Source organism: Pristiophorus japonicus, chromosome 6 (assembly GCF_044704955.1).
Source record: "Pristiophorus japonicus isolate sPriJap1 chromosome 6, sPriJap1.hap1, whole genome shotgun sequence".
NCBI lineage: Eukaryota > Metazoa > Chordata > Chondrichthyes > Pristiophoridae > Pristiophorus > Pristiophorus japonicus.
The window spans coordinates 241,445,275-241,464,843 of record NC_091982.1 but is presented as its reverse complement, the minus strand read 5'-3'; the positions used below and the strand labels follow the sequence as shown (position 1 = coordinate 241,464,843).

The following is a 19,569-nucleotide window of genomic DNA, read 5'->3' as shown; positions in this document are numbered from 1 at the left end:
ACTGTAATTGAAAGATCTTTGCACCCGAGAGCTCTATTTTTTAGTTCACGAAGCAGCTATTCTCTTGTGTGCACTGTGATAAGTAATCTGACAAAAGATAATGAGATGCATGTAACTTGATTGGTAATAAGCAAGATGACTTGCATCAGATTTGAATTAGATCTGGTTTTACGAGTCTCATTTATTTTATCTGCATTCTTCTCCATAGCTCTCTATTTATGCACATTCATGCAGATAAGATTACAATCCCATTCCTTCAACTCATTGCCCCAAGGGTAGATTTTTTAAATTTCACTTATTCAAAGCCAATGGGTGGAAAATCTTGTTAACGAAAGGAACTATCTATTGGATCATTCATGCGTAATGACAGTTAATCCTCCCATTGTGACAAAACATAAACAGGAACTGCCATTCGGCCCAACTAATCTATGCCAGCGTCTTCCCACATAACTTCATCTCACCCTATCAGCATGTCCTTCTATTCCTTTCTCCCTCATGTGTTTATCTAACTTCCCCTTAAATGTATCAAAGCTAGACACCTCAACCATTCCCTTTGGCAGCATGTTCCACATTCTAACCAGTCTCGGGTAAATGTACTTCTCCTGTATTCCTTAATGGATTTATTAGTGACTATCTTATTTTTATGAGCCCTAAGTTTTAAACTACCTCACAAGTGGAAAAATCTTCTCAATGTGTACCCTAACAAAGTCCTTCATAATTTTAAGGACCCCTATCAGCTCACCCCTCAGCCTTCTCCTTTATAGATAAATGGTCCCCAGACCATTCAGTCTTTCCTGATCGTTATAACCTCAGTTCTGGTATCATCCTTCTGAATCTTTTCTATGCCTTTGGCAGGGCTTCTATTTCTTTTTTGTAATATGGAGACCAGAACTGTGCACAGAATACCTAAAAAGGGAGAGAAAAAGGGAGTGTTTTACCAACACAAACTCACGTCGCTTACCAACTAGAATGACAAGGGCAGCAACTTGAACTCTCACATACCATCCTGACTTGAATATATATCGCCATTCCTTCATCATCGCTGGGTCAAAATCCTGGAACTCACTACCGAACACTACTGTGGGAGCACCTGCAATACACAGACTGCAGCGGTTCAAGAAGGCAGCTCACCACCTCCTTCTTAAGGGCAATTAGGGATGGGCAATAAATGCCAGCGTAGCCAGCAACTCCCATATCCCATGAAAAAAGAATTTAAAAAAAATAGGAATTCAAAGGGACCACATTGTCTTTTCTACCCTACCTCATGTTCATGCTAGACATTCAAGCCCCCAAAACCTTAAAGAACTCATCCAAAACTCGGCTGCTGGTGTCCTAACTTACATTCACCCATCAAACCCTGGGCTCGCTGACCTACATTGGCTCCCGATCCGGCCACACCTTAATTTTAACATTCTCATCCTTGTTTTCAAATACCTCCATGACCTCATACCTCCCTATCTCTGTAACCTCCTCCAGCCATACAGGCCTCTGGGAACTCTGTGCTCCTCCAATTCTGGCCTCTTGCCCATCCCCAATTTTCTTTGCATCACTATTGGTGGCCGTGCCTTCAGCCGCCTGGTCCCTGAACTCTGGAATTCCCTCCCTAAGCCTCTCTACCTCCCTAGCTATCTCCACTTTCAACAGGTCTTTAAAACCTACCTCTTTGGCCAAGCTTTTGGTCACTTGTCCTAATATCTCCTTAAATACCTCGGTGTCAAATTATGTCTCATAACGCTCCTGTGAAGTGCCTTGGGATGTTTTATTATATTAAAGGTGCTATATAAATGCAAGCTGTGGTTGTTGTTAAGAGTAGACTTGCCAATCCTCCCCGGTATCGTCCGGGTGTCTCTTGCAATTCAGAGATGCTCTCTCACGAGAAAAGCGGGACTTTGGTCCCCAATCCACCTCCGACAAACTCCAGATGGGAGAAAACCCAGGAAATATCATCAGAAAGGCGCTAAAATTCCCCCGAAACCAAGAGGGCAGGAAAGACCCTTTACAGGGGATTAGGATTATGAATTTAAAGGTGAAAATGTAACCTTCGTATCTGCAGCATTCCAATTCTCCCCACGTTAAATTACTCACGTGGAGTCCTGAAAAGGGGATTGGGTCAGGTTGGTCATATCATCATCATCATAGGCAGTCCCTCGGAATCGAGGAAGACTTGCTTTCACTCGAAAAATGAGTCCTTAGGTGGCTGAACAGTCCAATAGAGAACCACAGTCCCTGGACCAGATAGTCATTGAGGGAAAGGATGGGTGGGACAGGTTTGCCGCACGCTCTTTCCGCTGCCTGCGCTTGATTTCTGCAGGCTCTCAGTGATGAGAGTCGAGGTGCTCAGCGCCCTCCTGGATGCACTTCCTCCACTTAGGGCGGTCTTTGGCCAGGGACGCCCAGGAATACTGCGTGCAGTTTTGGTTTCCATATTTACGAAAGGATATACTTGCTTTGGAGGCAGTTCAGAGAAGGTTCACTAGGTTGATTCCAGGGATGAAGGGGCTGAGTTATGAGGAAAGGTTGAGTAAGTTGGGCCTCTCCTCATTGGAATTCCGAAGACTGAGAGGTGATCTTATCGAAATGTATAAGATTATGAGGGGGCTTGACAAGGTGGATGCAGAGAGGATGTTTCCACTGATGGGGGAGACTAAAACTAAAGGGCATGATCTTAGAATAAGGGGCCGCCCATTTAAAACTGAGATGAGGAGAAATTTCTTCTCTCAGAGGGGTATAAATCTGTGCAATTCACTGCCTCAGAGAGCTGTGGAAGCTGGAACATTGAATAAATTTAAGAGAGAAATAGACAATTTCTTAATCGATAAGGGGATAAGGGATTATGGGAGCGGGCAGGGAAGTGGACCTGAGTCCATGATCGGATCAGCCATGAACTTATTGAATGGCAGAGCAGGCTTACTCCTGCTCCTATTTCTTATGTTCTTATGTTATGAACAGGAATAGGCCATTTAGCCCCTCGAGCCTTATCCGTCATTCAATGAGATTATGGCTGATCCGTCACTTAAACCAATGTACCCACCTTTGGCCCATATCCCTTAATAACTTTGGTTAACAAAAATCGATCAATCCCAGATTTAAAATGAACAAGTAACCGAGCATCAACTGTCGTTTGCGGAAGAGAGTTCCAAACATTTACCACCCTTTGCGTGTGGTAGTACGTCCTGACTTAACTCCTGAAAGGCCTGGCTCTAATTTTTAGGCTGCGTCCTCTGGTCCTAAACTCCCCAGCGATGCTGACAATTGATTGACACGAAGCGGGATCAGGGCCAGGGTAACAGTCAAAGGCAAAGGTTGGCAGCAGTGAGTAGTGATGGGAAATACCGATAAGATGAGGGAAATAAATAGGGAATGTGAGGGAGAAAAAGGGACTATGAGAGAAACCCGGGGAATCTGAGGGTAAAAAGATTTGAAACATAAAATTACATTGTATTTACAGCACAGAAACAGACAGTTCATCATCATCATCGGCAGTCCCTTGAAGAGAGGATGACTTGCTTCCACACCAAAAAGGGATGAGTTCACAGATGTTTCAATGAAGGATCTAATATTCCAGATCGCAAACTAAATCTTGAAGGGTGGAAGATGCCTGTGCATGGATTTTATTAATGTGGGGTGGCCGTTGCACATCAGCCACCACACGTGCATGACAGAGCTAGGCCTTTATCCAATGGCAAGGATTACCCAAGACGAACTGGAGATCATCTCTGCTGCACAGACCAAGTGCGCACAGATATCGCAGTGTGGGCTGGCTGCTCCTGGGCCATCGCCTCTTCTGGGCCCCAAGGCAGTTCAACCCAACTGGTCTATGCCAGTGTTTATGCTCTACATCACCTTTTCCCACTCCTCTTCGTCTCACCCTATCAACATAACCTTCTATTCCAATCTCTCTCATGTACTTATCGAGCTTCCCCTTCTGCTGTGGCTCAGTGGGTAGCACCCTCGCCTCTGAGTCAGAAAGTTGTGCGTTCAAGCACATAAATCTAGGCTGACACACCAGCACAGTGCTGAGGGAATGCTGCGCTGTCGGAGGTGCTGTCTTTTGGCTGAGACATTAAACTGAGGCCCCATCTGCTCTCTCAAGTGGACGTAAAAGATCCGATGGTACTATTTCGAAGAAAGGCAGGGGAGTTATCCCAAGTGTCCAGGGGCCAATATTTATCCATCAATCAATTTAACAAAAAAACAGATTATCTTGTCATTATCACAGTGCTTCGTTTGCATTTTTCTTTGGCCTTATCCTGTGTTTCTACTTTTAATGATTTGTAAAAGAATCTGTTGAAGAAGCTACCGAGACTTGCTTGATTTATAAATTAAATTCATCTCACTAAAATCCTTGTGTTCTACAAAACAAAAAGATTTAGGAATATTCTTCACCCTTTGTTGATACTAAAAAGGTCAACCATTGTAAATGCAATAACAATTGCAAACAGCGGGAAAATTATTCATTCATTCATTCACAGGCAGTCCCTCAGAATCGAGGAAGACTTGCTTCCACTACTAAAGTGAGTTCTTTGGTGGCTGAACAGTCCAACACGAGAGCCACAGACTCTGTCACAGGCGGAACAGACATTCGTCGGGGGAAGGGGGGGGGCTGGTGTGACTGATTTGCCACACGCTCCTTCCACTGCCTGCGCCTGACCACTTCACACTCCCAGCGTTGAGATTCGAAGAGCTCAATGCCCCCCCGGATGCACTTTCTCCACCTCGGGCGATCTTCGGCCAGGGTCTCCCAGGTGTCAGTGGTGAAGTCGTACTTCACCAGCGAGGCTTTGAGGGTGTCCTTGTAATGTTTCCGCTGCCCAACTTTGGCTCGGTTGCCATGAAGGAGCTCCGCATAGAGCAATTGCTTAGGGAGTCTCGTGTGCAAACAGCAGGCAAATGGCATGTGACCAAATGTCACGTGATCAATTTCCCGGGATCAAATACCACCTCATCAAAAATCTCATGACCAAACCTCCAGGATTACGTCCAACCGGTGTTGGCAACTCAACTTAAGAGCCAGCCATAATTGAATCTCTCTTATGGTGGTAGCCCAACCATAAAACATAAAGCCATTACCACTGACTTATTAAGTCCAAAGATTTGCTTATTGATTTCAACATTACAATAGTGACTACACTTCAAAATAATTCATTGGCTGTAAAGCGCATTGGGGCATCGTGAGGCCATGAAAACCTCTGTAGAAATGTAATCGGGTAGAAACTGCCCTCTGCCGGAAACGGGTTTTTGAAGTGTTCTGGCCTCCGCAATGGATGCGCAATGGATGCAGACACCTATCCGGCGAAATTCAGCTCCTCCACTTTGTTTTTCCCAGCGGAGCGGAAGTGGATCATCATGGGGGCAGAAGTGGCAGCAGAGTGCAGTGGCCATCACTAGCGGGGCGATCGCGGGGGTGGAAAAGAGTGTCCACAGCTGTCAGTCATCAGCACCGTACTGATGATGTCATCACACTGGTATGTCACAATGGCTCTCCTCTTTAGTTAAAGGGGAGGGCCGCTGCGAACTCTGCATTCATTTTAGTTAGGTCCATTGGGCCACACAGGTGGGTTTCAGCCGGGCCAGTGGCCTGGCACCCAAGAAGGGGTGTCAGGCCGCCTGTTGGCGGCCCGGCCAAACCTGGGGGCATAATTGTCGTCCCAACCTGGCAGTCGGCTGACAAAAAAAATTTACATGGCGGCCGCGACAGTGCACCCTCCCCTTTAAGCGCGCCCATGCCGCCATTTCCCACAGAGTGCACCAACAGCAAATGCTGTCGGGGGCACTGGCCTGCGTTGGCGCTGCTCCAGCAGGGCAATTTTGGATAAGGGGCAATTTCCCGCCAAACGGTAAGGGGTTGGTGCATGCGCACCACCGTGGGAAAGCAGGTGGAGTGGTCCCGGACACTGCCCAGCTCCAGAGAAAGGGCAATTTCTAAAATGGCGGCCCCTCCAAGGAGAGTCAACGGCCATTCTGCGCCAACTCATGGACACTGATTTCCAGCGGCCAGAGGCCTTATCGGGAGGGGCAATTTTGGCCCCAAGGTCTTTCTTTCTAAATTAACCCTTCCTGGACAAACAAAGTTCAACTGACAAGACTCAATCAAGGTAAAGACCAGAGTTCTCTTCATTGCAAAATTATTTTTGCTGGGAGAAATCCCATTTGCTCTCATCGACTGTATTTCAATACTGAAAAATAACTTCAAAATGGTGAATAGGGATTGTTTTATTTCAAAGGGTTGGGAACTTTGGAACCTACAGTGTCTGCAGTCCACCTGGCTGGTCTCAAAAAACAATCCATTCCGATTAGCCACACTCACAATTATCTACTCAATTCTTCATTGGATCTTCCCACACCCTTGCACCCTGATCAACCCATTGCAGGAGCTCACCAACTTCTGCGTCAAACAGTTCATTCCAAACTGTGTGCACTTTTTTCCTCTTCCAACCATGAGCCCATGTCTTTTGCTTCCACAGTTTGTGGCTACCTAATTATATTTTAGTTTATCCATTCCCTTAAGAATCTTGCATACTTGAATAATATCTTCATAAATCTTCCCTTCATCAAAGTAAACAATCACAGTCTCTTCACCTCTCCTCATAGCTTAGGTATCTTAAGCGAGGTATGTTTTTCTCAAAATGGGTTGAAGTTCTTTCTCTTCACATTGGTTATTTGGGTACTTTTTATGTATAATTAGGAAATACAAACAAGATGTTAACACAAACCTCTGATATCCTATTTTAGTGACTGGGTAAGAAACCCACGGAGCTTGAACAGCACAAAACATGACAAGGACAAGTTTATTGCAAATTCCAGAAGTATCTCATTATCGATCAACAGCTGGAAACGGTTGCCAGGAACATCAGGACACTGGACAATTTAAGAAACAGTCGGACATTGTAATGGAAGATAGTAAGGGTTAATATTCTAGAAGGATGAGCTCAATATGAGTTTGTGAGGTGGAAATGTGGGTCCTTTAGAAGTTGCAGCATGTTTCCAAGAATAATTGATATTTCAAAGTTTTTATAAAATATTGAGTCAGATAGTTTATTCACTTTCCCAAATAAAAAACCAGGAAGCACAACATTAGTCTGATTTTAGTTCACAAATTTATACTCCCACCCTTGCTACAATAAATTATTTTTGTCCCTTTGATTCTTCCTTATTTCTCTCCAGCACTCTGTCACCACACTGTCCTCATACAACCAGGACATCATGGACTATGTTCAATATAACTTATATTAAGATAAACTATCATTTAAAATAGAATGATGGCAAAACTATAAGGTTAGTCGTAAAGGTAATAACAGCAACTTTATAGGCTTCCGTTTGCAAAATTGCCTTCTAACACTGTTGTGACAAAAATTAATGAACTATTCTTATCAGGTAACAGTTAGCCAGCATTTATTAATGACCTTTAGAACAGTGTCACAATCCATGCTGTTGAAACACACTTCAGAGTCCACTACATGCTGAGGTGTGCCTCAATTGCCAGGGCACACTAACCACACAGTTTGTGATTAAAAATTATGTATCTGCGTAACACAACACGGAGATCCCAGTGAAAAACAAACACAGCATAATCTTCAGGAACGTCAAGGCTTATTCCCCGATTGGGCACTCTCGACAAGGAGCGACACCCACAGGGAGCACTGGTCAGGGGGTCACTGGCCCCCCAGCTCCCTCGATATTCCATCCATCCAAACTGATTGATGGACAATCCAGAGGCTGCAGTCCCACATTGTTACCACATGCCATTTGCTCATAGTGGATGAGAAGCCAACTAACCCACATGGATCACATTCGACTTCCTTCTCAGCACGTTCCACCCGACCACATGCACCTCCTATATTAACTTCCAATATGCAGCATCTTGCATTTTTCCACATTGAACTTTATTTGCCACTGATCAGCCCAGGTACAAATCCTGTCATAATCGCTTCACAATTTCTTGGCTGTCTCCACTTACAACACTTTACACCGTTTTACAATCCAATTAAAGGTTATTAAACCCATCTGTTACCGCTTTGTGAAAGCAGAGAGTCGGGATAAACGGGTCCTTTTCAGAATGGCAGGCAGTGACTAGTGGGGTGCCGCAGGGCTCAGTGCTGGGACCCCAGTTCTTTACAATATACAGCAATGATTTGTATGAAGGAATTAAGTGTAATATCTTCAAGTTTGCAGATGACACTAAACTGGGTGGCGGTGTGAGCTGTGAGGAGGACACTAAGAGGCTGCAGGGTGACTTGGACAGGTTAGGTGAGTGGGCAAATACATGGTAGATGCAGTATACTGTGGATAAATATGAGGTTATCCATTTGAAGGGAAAACACGAAGGCAGAATGTTATCTGAATGGCGGCAGATTAGGAAACGGGGAGGTGCACCGAGACCTGGGTGTCATGGTACATCAGTCATTGAAAGTTGGTATGCAGGTACAGCAGGCGGTGAAGAAGGCAAATGGTATGTTGGCCTTCATAGCCAGGGGATTTGAGTATAGGAGCAGGGAGGTCTTACTGTAGTTGTACAAGGCCTTGGTGAGGCCTCACCTGGAATATTGTGTTGAGTTTTGGTCTCCTAATCTGCGGAAGGACGTTCTTGCTATTGAGGGAGTGCAGCAAAGATTCACCAGACTGATTCCCTGGATGGCTGGACTGACAAATGAGGAGAGACTGGATAAACTGGGCCTTTACACACTGGAGATAAGAAGGATGAGAGGGGATCTCATAGAAACGTATAAGATTCTGACGGGACTGGAAAGGTTAGATGCGGGAAGAATGTTCCCAATGTTGAGGAAGTCCAGAATCAGGGGATATAGTCTTAGGATAAGGGGTAGGCCATTTAGGACTGAGATGAGGAGAAACTTCTTCACTCAGAGAGTTGTTAACCTGTGGAATTCCCTACCGCAGAGAGTTGTTGATGCCAGTTCATTGGATATATTCAAGAGGGAGTTAGATATGGCCCTTATGGCTAAAAGGATCAAGGGGTATGGAGAGAAAGCAGGAAAGGGGTACTGAGGGAATGATCAGCCATGATCTTATTGAATGGCGGTGATGGCTCGAAGGGCCGAATGGCCTACTCCTGCACCTATTTTCTATGTTTCTAATTAGCACATTTGGACTCAAACTCTAGCAGTTGTTATTTCAGTCTGACAAGGAGCTTCTCAGTCCAATGGTAACAGTTGTGATAGTGGAGTGATCTGAGAACGTAAGAACATAAGAAATAGGAACAGGAGTAGGCCAGTTGGCCCCTCGAGCCCACTCTGCTATTCATTAAGATCATGGCTGATCTGATCCTGGACACAGTTCCACTTCCCTGCCCGTTCCCCATAGCCCTTTACTCCCTAATCGCTCAAAAATCTGTCTATCTCCGCCTTAAATATATTCAATGTCCCAGCCTCCACAGCTCTCTGGGGCAGATCTAATCGAAGTGTTTAACATGTTAAAAGCATTTGATAGGGTAGATAGGGAGAAATTATTTCCTCTGATGGGGTAATCAAGAACAAGGGGACATAATGTTCAAATTAGAACTAGGCCTTTCAGGAGCGAAATCAGGAAGCACTTTTTCATACAAAGGGTAGTAGAACTCTGGAACTCCCTCCACAAAAAGACAATGGATGTTGGAACAATTGGAGCTTTCAGGACTGAGATGGATGAATTTTTGTTTGGTAAAGGTATCAAGGGATGTGGAACAAAGTTACGATACAGATCTGCCATGATTTAATTGAATGGTAGAGCAGGCTCGAGGGACTGAATCGCCTCCTCCTATTCTTCATGATCCTATGTTCCTATGTGATGAAGTTCTCCACCTGAAATGGTAACCTATTATTTTGAGTTGGGTTTGAGCATTTTCTATTAATATTTGTGGAAAAACAAATTAAGACATGTGATCAGGGTGATGATTGAGAGTTCATTCAGATAGCAGGTTGAACAAAAGTTCAATTCAAAAGGCTGATGAATAGGCAGCCAAATGGCAATCTTCCTTCAGCATAATCTCACTCAGCATATTTTTCTTGCAAGTGTTTGGATCTTCAGGGTCCAAATTAGGGGAGCGGGGGAGTGAATTTCCTCCGAGTTGGTCCTAGTTCTGACACGTTAAATTTGTCTGCGGTTCAGTGAAAAATCCATTGGCACGCGTGAGTTTCAGGGTTTGCCCTGAAGTTCCAACATTAGAGTGGGAGAAGATCCAAGGGAAATATACCCTTTAGATGTTTAAGATCGAATGTTCTATATGAGCATAAAAACTAAGCTTTTGGAGGTTTGTGTTCAGCAAGGTGATGAACCTGGGGGTGGGGTGGGTGTGGGGGGTCGGGTGGGGGATGAAATTGGTGTTGGACTATAGCACAAAATGGGCAATAGCAAATCGGAGACCTGCTTTATACTCACACCTTTTTCCATTGTGAAAAATAAAATCAGGTGGGGTGTGAAATGGGCTGCCCATTCACTAGCGCCCATTTTACGCTACCACCTATAAGAACCCTTCTTACGTCTGGCAAATTGAATAATTTTAGGCACCCAGGCATCAAGAATTACCCAGTCAGGCGTAGCATAGTTATAGAGAGAATGAAACTCCCTCTGCTTTACTCCAGCACCATACCTCAACTTTAACCTCAGAAAACTACTGTAGCCATGTGACATGTTTCTATATTGCACACCATCCGTCCTCCCGGACAGAGAAGACCAAGTTTGAGGCCAGCTCATGAACAGTTTTGTTCTGGTGGGCCTGTTGCCATAGGAGCTGGATTGAGTCTGGCCAACCTCATTCCATATTGGACCCTCACACCTTACCGACAGACCGAAGGAGATTTTAATCCCATCGGCCTGGCCTGGATTTTAGCAGGAAAAGCTAATGTTAATGGATCTGATATGTCTTTAATTATTTATCTGAACAGGTGAAATCGTTCAATGCATTAACTATTCCAATATCACATGTGTGGACATCAGGTGGCAGATACATATTCTACAATGTGGCATGAAAAGATTGTCTAAGGTAGTTCAACTCTTCCATATATGGACTGACCTTTCAAGATGACTTCCAATTCATCCCTCAGAATGTCAAAGGTGCTGTATCGGAAGCTGGTCTCAGGGATGGTGTGCTTCTTCAACCATCCTCCACAGGCATACTGGTAGAAATTCTTACAAGGATCCACAGCTTGGTCCATATTCCCAATGATACGGGCAGCTGAGAGGGTAAGGGAAGAAAGATTAAAATGAACGCTGAATTTTCCGTGAAGACTGAACAATGTATAAAGCACGTCAGGCTAAGGATTACTTTGGTCACTATGTGTGGCGATGTCATTAAAGAATTATTTCATAACATGTGCACGATTTTGCTCGAAGTACTAAATGCCTTTAGTAACTATGGAACATTGGCCATTCAACCTCTCGAGCCTGTTCCCCCATTTAATTAGATCATGGCAGTACATCATAGAGTTAGTATCTTAATTCTATCTACCTGCCATGGTTACATAACCCTGAATACCCCTGCCTAACAAAAATCTACCAATCTCACTTTTGACATTTTTAATTGACTCCTAGCCTCAACGCCTTAATGTCATTAAAAGAGAAGTTAGTGAAATACATACCACATGTGTTTAGCTAATTCTATCCAATGAATAACTCCAAGGTACTCAGAGGAAGCAATGTGACTTATTTGAGCACAGGCTGAGACTCCAGTGCAGTACTGAGGGAGTACTACACTGTTAGAAGTGCCGCCTTTAGGATGAGAGGTTAAACTCACACCTCATCTGCCTGCTTAGGTAGATATAAAGATTCCAAGACAATATTTTGAGAAGAGCAGGGGAGCTCTCCCCAGTGTCCGAGCCAATATTTATCCCTCAACCAACATCACTAAAAAAGATCATCTGGTCATTATCACATTGCTGTTTGTGGGAGCTTGCTGTGCACAAATTGCTACCGCATTACAACAGTGACTACACTTCAAAAAGTACTTCATTGGCTGTAAAATATGTGGGATGTCCTGAAGTCATGAACGAAGCTGGAATACAAGGGGTTAGAAGTCATGCTACAGCTATACAAAGACCTGGTTGGACCACACCTCGAGTACTTCGAGCAGTTCTGGGCACCACACCTTAGAAAGGATATATTGGCCTTGGAGAGAGTGCAGCGTAGATTTTCGAGAATTATACCTGGAATCCAAGAGTCAATTTACAAGGAGAAATTACACAAACTAGGTTTGCATTTCCTGGAATTTAGAAGATTAAGGGTGACTTGATTGAAGTTTTCAAGAGATGTAGGGGAATTGATACGATAGATAGAGAATACTATTTTCGCTGGTTGGTGAATCTAGGACTGGGAGACTTAACCTAAAAATTAGAGTCAGGTCTTTCAGGAGTGAAGTTGAAAACACTTCTACATGCGAAGTGTCGTAGAACCTTGGAACTCACTTCTGCACATGACAGTTGATGCTGGGTCAACTGTTAATTTTAAATCTGAGATTGATCGATTTCTATTAACCAAAGTTATTAAGGGGTATGAGGCAAAGGTGGATATATGGAGTTAGGTCGCAGATCAACTAAGATCTCATTGAATGGCAGAATAAGCTCGGGTAGCTAAATGGCCTCCTCCTAGTCCTCTGTTCCTTCCTATGTTCCTATAAATGCAAGTTATTTTTGTTTGGAAATTGCAGTGTATTATTTCACACACATGTGAAGCATAAACCCATTTTATGTTCCAGTGTCTGCATAGGCCAATATCCAAAGGCCTGGCTTTGGCCAAACATAACCTAACCAGTTATAATTTCATCCATTTGTTTCTCAGAACTAGACCATTGTGCATCCTCAATCAGTACGTATTATAGATACACATGAATAGGTTGACATGGTTTTTAATTACCCTACAAAATTCCTCTTTCTGCTATTTTGACACAAGCACTAACCATTTTAATGAGGTTAATCCCTTCATTAAAACTAATTTCATATGAATGTATTAATTTGCAGGTTATTAAGGTCACGCAGCATGATTTTAACCCAGACGTGTGCCAGATTTGCTCAAAATGGCAATGAAAGGCAATTAAGATCTGAGGCCATTGAGGTAAATTTTCCTTAAAACTAGTGTTAGGTCATTTAGGAGTGCAATCATGAAGCACTTTTACACAGAAAGGGTAGTGGAAATCTGGAACTCTCTCCTCCCAAAAGGCTGTGGGCCAATTGGAGCTTTCAACACTGAGATCGATGCATTTGTGGAAGGTAAGGCCATCAAGGGACATAGAACACATGACGGTTAAATGGAGTTGAGGTACAGATCAACCATAACCTAATTGAATGGAGGAACAGGGTCGAGGGGCTGAATGGTCTCCTCCGTTTATCCAACCTCACAATTTAACCCTTTAAGCCCTGGGTGGTGAATCTGCCAGGCAGACAGTTGTGGGTAGCTAGCAGAGGGGAAAGCACAATGGTGAGGTGTTGTAATAAGAAATAAGAAAGAAGTTGCACTTATATAGGGCCTTTCACGACATCAGGATGTCGCAAAATGTTTTACAGCCAATTAATTTTCTGAAGCATGGTCATTGTTGCAATGTAGCAATATCTATGACATGTTTAGTTTTGACTGACTGACACGTCAATGTACTTTGAATTGTTTAAATATAAAAGGGACTTTCTCCTAATATTTATAAACAGTTGGATTCCATTGTTTAGATTAAACAACATCACTTGTCGTAAAAATTGTTTGAGAAGGCGAATGACTTTGTTCTGTTGGTTTGTTTACTTCTAATCAACTTGGGAATTTACAGGGTGTTTAGCAACATGCTGTTCAAATTCTTTATAGATGGTCTGACAGGACAGAAGTGTGCTTACCTGCTGATACACATGATGGTGTCGTACATGATGGATCTGTGGAGAAACAGAAGGAAAACAATTATGAGCAATTAATTAGACGGCACAATCTCCATTATCTGCACTCCAGTTATCCACCAACATTTTAATAGGACAAATCCTTGCCTGAGATATGATCCCCAAGGCACAGACTCCTGTAGGACATAGAAACATAGAAGATAGGTGCAGGAGTAGGCCATTTGTCCCTTCGAGACTGCACCACCATTCAATATGATCATGGCTGATCATGCAACTTCAGTACCCCATTCCTGCTTTCTCTCCATACCCCTTGATCCCTTTAGCCGTAAGGGCCACATCTAACTCTCTTTTGAATATATCTATCGAACTGGCCTCAACAACTTTCTGTGGTAGAGAATTCCACAGGTTCACAATTCTCTGAGTGAAGAAGATTCTCCTCATCTCGGTCCTAAATGGCTTACCCCTTATCCTTAGACTGTGAACCTTGGTTCTGGACTTCCCCAACACGGGAATATTCTTCCTGCATCTAACCTATCCAATCCCATCAGAATTTTATATGTTTCTATGAGATCCCCTCACATTCTTCTAAATTCCAGTGAATATAAGCTGAGTCGATCCAGTCTTTCTTCACATGTCAGTCCTGCCATCCCGGGAATCAATCTGGTGAACCTTCGCTGCACTCCCTCAATAGCAAGAATGTCCTTCTTTAGATTAGGAGACCAAAACTGTACACAATATTCAAGGTGTGGCCTCACCAAGGCCCTGTATAACTGCAGTAAGACCTCCCTGCTCCTATACTCAAATCCTCTCACTATGAAGGCTAACATGCCATGTGCCTGCATGCCAACTTTCAATGACTGATGTACCATGACACCCAGGTCACGATGCACCTCTCCTTTTCCAAATCTGTCACCATTCTGATAATATTCTGCCTTCCTGTTTTTGCCACCAAAGTGGATAACCTTACATTTATCTATATTATACTGCATCTGCCATGCATTTGCCCACTCACCTAACCTGTCCAGGTCACCCTGCAACCTCTTAGCATCCTCCTCACAGCTCACACCGCCACCCAGCTTAGTATCATCTGCAAACTTGGAGATATTACATTCAATTCCTTCGTCCAAGTCATTAATGTATATTGTAAATAGCTGGGGTCCCAGCACTGAACCTTGCGGTACCCCACTAGTCACTGCCTGCCATTCTGAAAAGGACCCGCTTATTCCTACTCTTTGCTTCCTGTCTGCCAACCAGTTCTCTATCCACGTCAATACATTACCCACAATACCATGTGGATTAATTTTGCACACTAATCACTTGTGTGGGACCTTGTCAAAAGCCTTTTGAAAGTCCAAATAAACCACATCCACTGGTTCTCTCTTGTCCACTCTACTAGTAACATCCTCAAAAAATTCTAGATTTGTCAAGCATGATTTCCCTTTCATAAATCCTTGCTGACTTGGACCAATCCTGTCAGTGCTTTCCAAATGCACTGCTATTATATCTTTAATAATTGATTCCAACATTTTCCCCACTATCGATGTCAGGCTAACCAGTCTATAATTCCCTGTTTTCTCTCTTCCTCCCTTTTTAAAAAGTGGGATTACATTAGCTACCCTCCAATCCATAGAAGCTGATCCAGAGTCTATAAAATGTTCGAAAATTTATACCAATGCATCCACTATTTCTAGGGCCACTTCCTTAAGTACTCTGGGATGCAGACTATTAAGCCCTGGGGATTTATCGGCTGAAATCAACCTCACAGACTTAATTTACTCCAATTGATTACATTGAACTTATGTCATTTGTATTAATCTCACCTTCATTCCTACGCCTCAGGTACTAATGTACCACACATGTAGAAGGAAAGTCTCCTTTCTCTTTCCTTAAACTTGAGCTCATCCAAAATGCTGCTGCCTGTATCATAACTCGCACCAAATCCTGTTCGAACCATCACTCCTGTGCTTGCTGACCTGCATTGATACCCCATCCAGCAAAGCCTAAATTTAACAATTGTTATCCTTATTTTCAAAACCCTCCATGGAGTCACCAATCCCAATCTTTGTAACCTCCCCCAGCCCTACAACCCTCCGAGATCACTGCGCTCTTCCAATTCTGGCCTCTTGCGCATCCCCGATTTGAATTGCCCCACCACTGGCAGCCGTGCCTTCAGCTGTTTTGGCCCTAAACTCCCTAAATCTCTCCATTTCTCTACTTCTCTCTCCTCCTTTAAGACCGTCCTTAAAACCTACCTCTTTCACCAAAGCTTTTGGCCATCTGTCCTAATATCTCCTTTTGTGACTCAGTGCCAAATTTTGTTTGATAACATTCCCGTGAAACATCTTGGGAATTTTACTATGTTAAAAGTGCAAGTCATTGACAATCCAACAATGTCCAATCAGCCATGGAGGAGAACCTCAACATGATGATGGAAAATGGAGGTTCCAGGTAAATTGCAATCAGGAATTTCAACAGCAAAAATATTCAGCAGCACCCAGTGCCAAGTATCCAGCAGAAATATTGGTCCAGTACTTATTTAGGCTGCATATATTGACACCACAAATGCCGGCCAGAATCTAGATGATTGGGTAATTCCGCTTGCTGTCAGTGACTGGGATTGTGCTGTAAGTCCCACCCAACTCCAGCTTATTGACTGCCACACTGGTGTGAATACTCACTTGGATATCTTATTATTAAAGCAGCTAACGCTTGTTCTGTTTTGGAGCTTGTGAATAGGAGAGCTGGCGGAAATAAACTTCAAGGCCAGACATAGCACAATTCAGATGGGGATAAAAATGAAAGAAAAGCATGCCATTGTTTTATTAACCCTATAATTCTTCTCCAGTGTTTTGATTGTAACAGTTTCCTGGAGATTAATTTTCAATTCCTGGAGACACCGGGATAATCCTGGAGCATTGGCAAGCCTAGACAGGACTCAGGAGATGCTGACTGTCAGCGTGAAGTTGGCTTGTACATTCAAGCCCACATGAATGGCCACTGTTCAACTTTACTGAACCATCATCATCATCATAGGCGGTCCCTCGTATCGAGGATGACTTACTTCCATGCAAAAAGGGATGAGTTCACAAGTGTTTCAATGAAGGACTTAATATTCCAGCTCCCGAACTACATGTTGAAGATGCCTGAGCATGAATTTTTTTAACGTGTGGTGGCAATTGCACACTAGCCACCACATGGGCTTGACAGAGCTAAGTCTTGGTCCAGTGGCAAGGATTAACCAGGACGACTGGAGACCAACTCTGCTGCACGGACCTAGTGCGCACACATATTGTAGTGCGGGCTGGCCCATGCAGCCCCTGGGCCCTCGCCTCTTCCCTGTGGGCCTATTTACTTTTCAACAGATTATCTCAGATGGCTCCAACTGAAAATTTGTCTATGTCAACTATACCATTGAAAGAGTCCAAAGAATAATTGTTGTGCTGCTGATTTGGCTACAGTTTATGAGCAGGATTTAATGACTTGAATGCCTGAAGTATGGCTTGAGTATTGCTTCCATCTCTGAAACAATATTAAAGATGCAAATCTATGTGAATGCATGATGATGATGAACTATTGTGTTGCTACTAGATAAGAATTGTAGCACAAAGGGGCACGGATGCAAGGTCAGAAAGGGGGCAATGTAAACAGATTTAACTATGTTACATACAAGATGCTGAACATAGGGAAAAGAGTGGAGCCAGCATCTTCAAATTCGAAAGGGAACTCAATACATATTTGTCAGAGAAACCATTTAAAGAGCTGAGTGGTAGGTCAAATGGACCATAAGGATAGTCCATGGCTCTTGCTCTACAGAGCAGTGGTGATACGCCCCCTCCTATATGCTTCAGAGTCAAGGACTATGTACAGTGGGCACGTCAAAGACTGGAGAAGTACCGCCAACGCTGCCTCTGCAAAATCCTTCGAATACATTGGCAGGATAGGGGCACCAATGTCAGCATTCTCTCTCAGGCCAACATCCTCAGCATCAAGGCATTGACCACGCTCGATCAGCTCCGATGGATGGGCCACATTGTCCGCATTCCTGATACAAGACTCCTAAAACAAGCGCTCTACTCCAAGCAAGCGAGTCCCAGGAGGGCAGAGAAAACATTTCAAGGATACCCTCAAAGCCTCCTTGAAAAAATGTAACATCCCCACTGACTCATGGGTAACCCTGGCCCAAGGCCACTCAAAGTGGAGGAGAAGCATCCGAGCAGGTGCCGAACACTTTGAGTCTCTTTGTCGGAAGCACACGGAAGACAAGTACAAACAGAGGAAGGTGCGCACGACAATCAAGCACCTCACCCACCCCTCCCTCCAACAACCACCTGCCCTACCTGTGACAGAGACTGTAGATCCTGCATTGTGCATTGGTCTCATCAGTCACCTTAGAATTCATCCTCGACTCCGGGGGACAGCCAAAGAAGAAGGAGGAGGATAGTATGCTATTCAGTAAGACTGCAGCAAAGAACTATGAAAAATTTCTGTATCCTTTCGTAAGTTTATGCTGCCAAAAGAGACAGACTGGTGAAATGGCAGATGAATGCAGAGAAGCGTAAAGAAAAACATTTTGGTGGAAGAATGAGGAGAGGCAATATAAACTAAATGGTACAATTTTAAAGGAGGTGCAGGAATAGAGAGGCCTGGGGGTGTACATCTTTATTATTAGAGGCATAAGGAAGTAATGCTAAATCTTTATAAAACACTGGTTGGACCTCAGCTGGAGTTCTGTGTTCCATTCTGGGCCCCACACTTCAGGAAGGAGGTCCCGATCGTGGACAGGGTGCAGAAGAAATTTGCTGGAATGGTACCAGGGATGAGGGACTTCAGTGTTGTGGGGAGACGGGAGAAGCTGTGTTTGTTTTCCATGTAGCAGAGAAGGGGAAGAGGGGATTTGATAGAGGTGTTCAAAATCATGATAAGAGTGAATGAGGAGAAACTGTTTCCAGTAACAGAAGGATCGGTAACCAAAGGACACAGATTTAAGGTGATTGTCAAAAGAATGCCCCTAGATTGTTTTTCAGTATTTCTCATGTTTGTATAGAATTTTATTCATGCGTATGTTTTGATTTGGCCTCACATTTCTCCTATTGCGAGAAGAGATCAAGTGGGGAATCACCACTTCCTTCATTCCACCATTGGCACCCGTATCTTCAGCCATCTAGACCCACTAGCTCTGAAATTCCTTCCCTAAATCTCTCCGCCTTCCCAGCTCTCTCTCTCTCTCTCTCCTTTAAGATGTTCCTTTAAACCTACAACTTTGACCTAACCTTTGGTCACCTGCCCTAATGTTTCCTTTTTTGACTTGTTGTCAATCTTTGTCTGATTACACTCCTGTGAAGCACCTTGGGACGTTTTACAATGTTAAAGGCACTATATAAATGCGAGTTGTTGCTGCAGGACTTTCCTTAGTCGCAACGGGATGCACTGGATTCTGTCGGCAGAGTGAATACAATACTTTCAGCCTGGCATGAGGAAACCTGTCTGATTTTCTGCCCAATTAGAATTAAAATGGGATGGGCTCTTTTATTGACATGTGCTCATACCCGCCTGATTTTCCCGTACTTGCTGTGCACAGCTGATCCAATAGAACAAGGCATAGGACCACAACAAACTACCCTTGAGTGTAAAGGAGATGGCCACAGTAAAGGAAAAGAGTAGTGTGACTGGCTGGCAGTTATAGTTTGGCATCATTTTACCATTAATTTTTTTTCCCCTTCCTCCTTTTGTCCCACCAATTTTCTCCACTTCCTCTTCCTACTTTCAGCAA

General features: G+C 43.7%; 1 protein-coding gene across 3 annotated transcripts in view; it reads right to left on the bottom strand.

The window, feature by feature from the left end:
- The window catches only part of LOC139266011 (neprilysin-like), a 277,737-nt gene that overhangs the window by 234,837 nt on the left and 23,331 nt on the right, over positions 1–19,569 (bottom strand). For all 3 annotated transcript variants that reach the window (XM_070883753.1, XM_070883755.1, XM_070883754.1), the window contains exons 3-4: positions 13,803–13,838; positions 11,006–11,167 (exon numbers count right to left, since the gene is read on the bottom strand). In XM_070883753.1, coding sequence (XP_070739854.1) covers positions 11,006–11,167; positions 13,803–13,838 — 198 coding nt within the window. The remainder of the gene's footprint in view (positions 1–11,005; positions 11,168–13,802; positions 13,839–19,569) is intronic.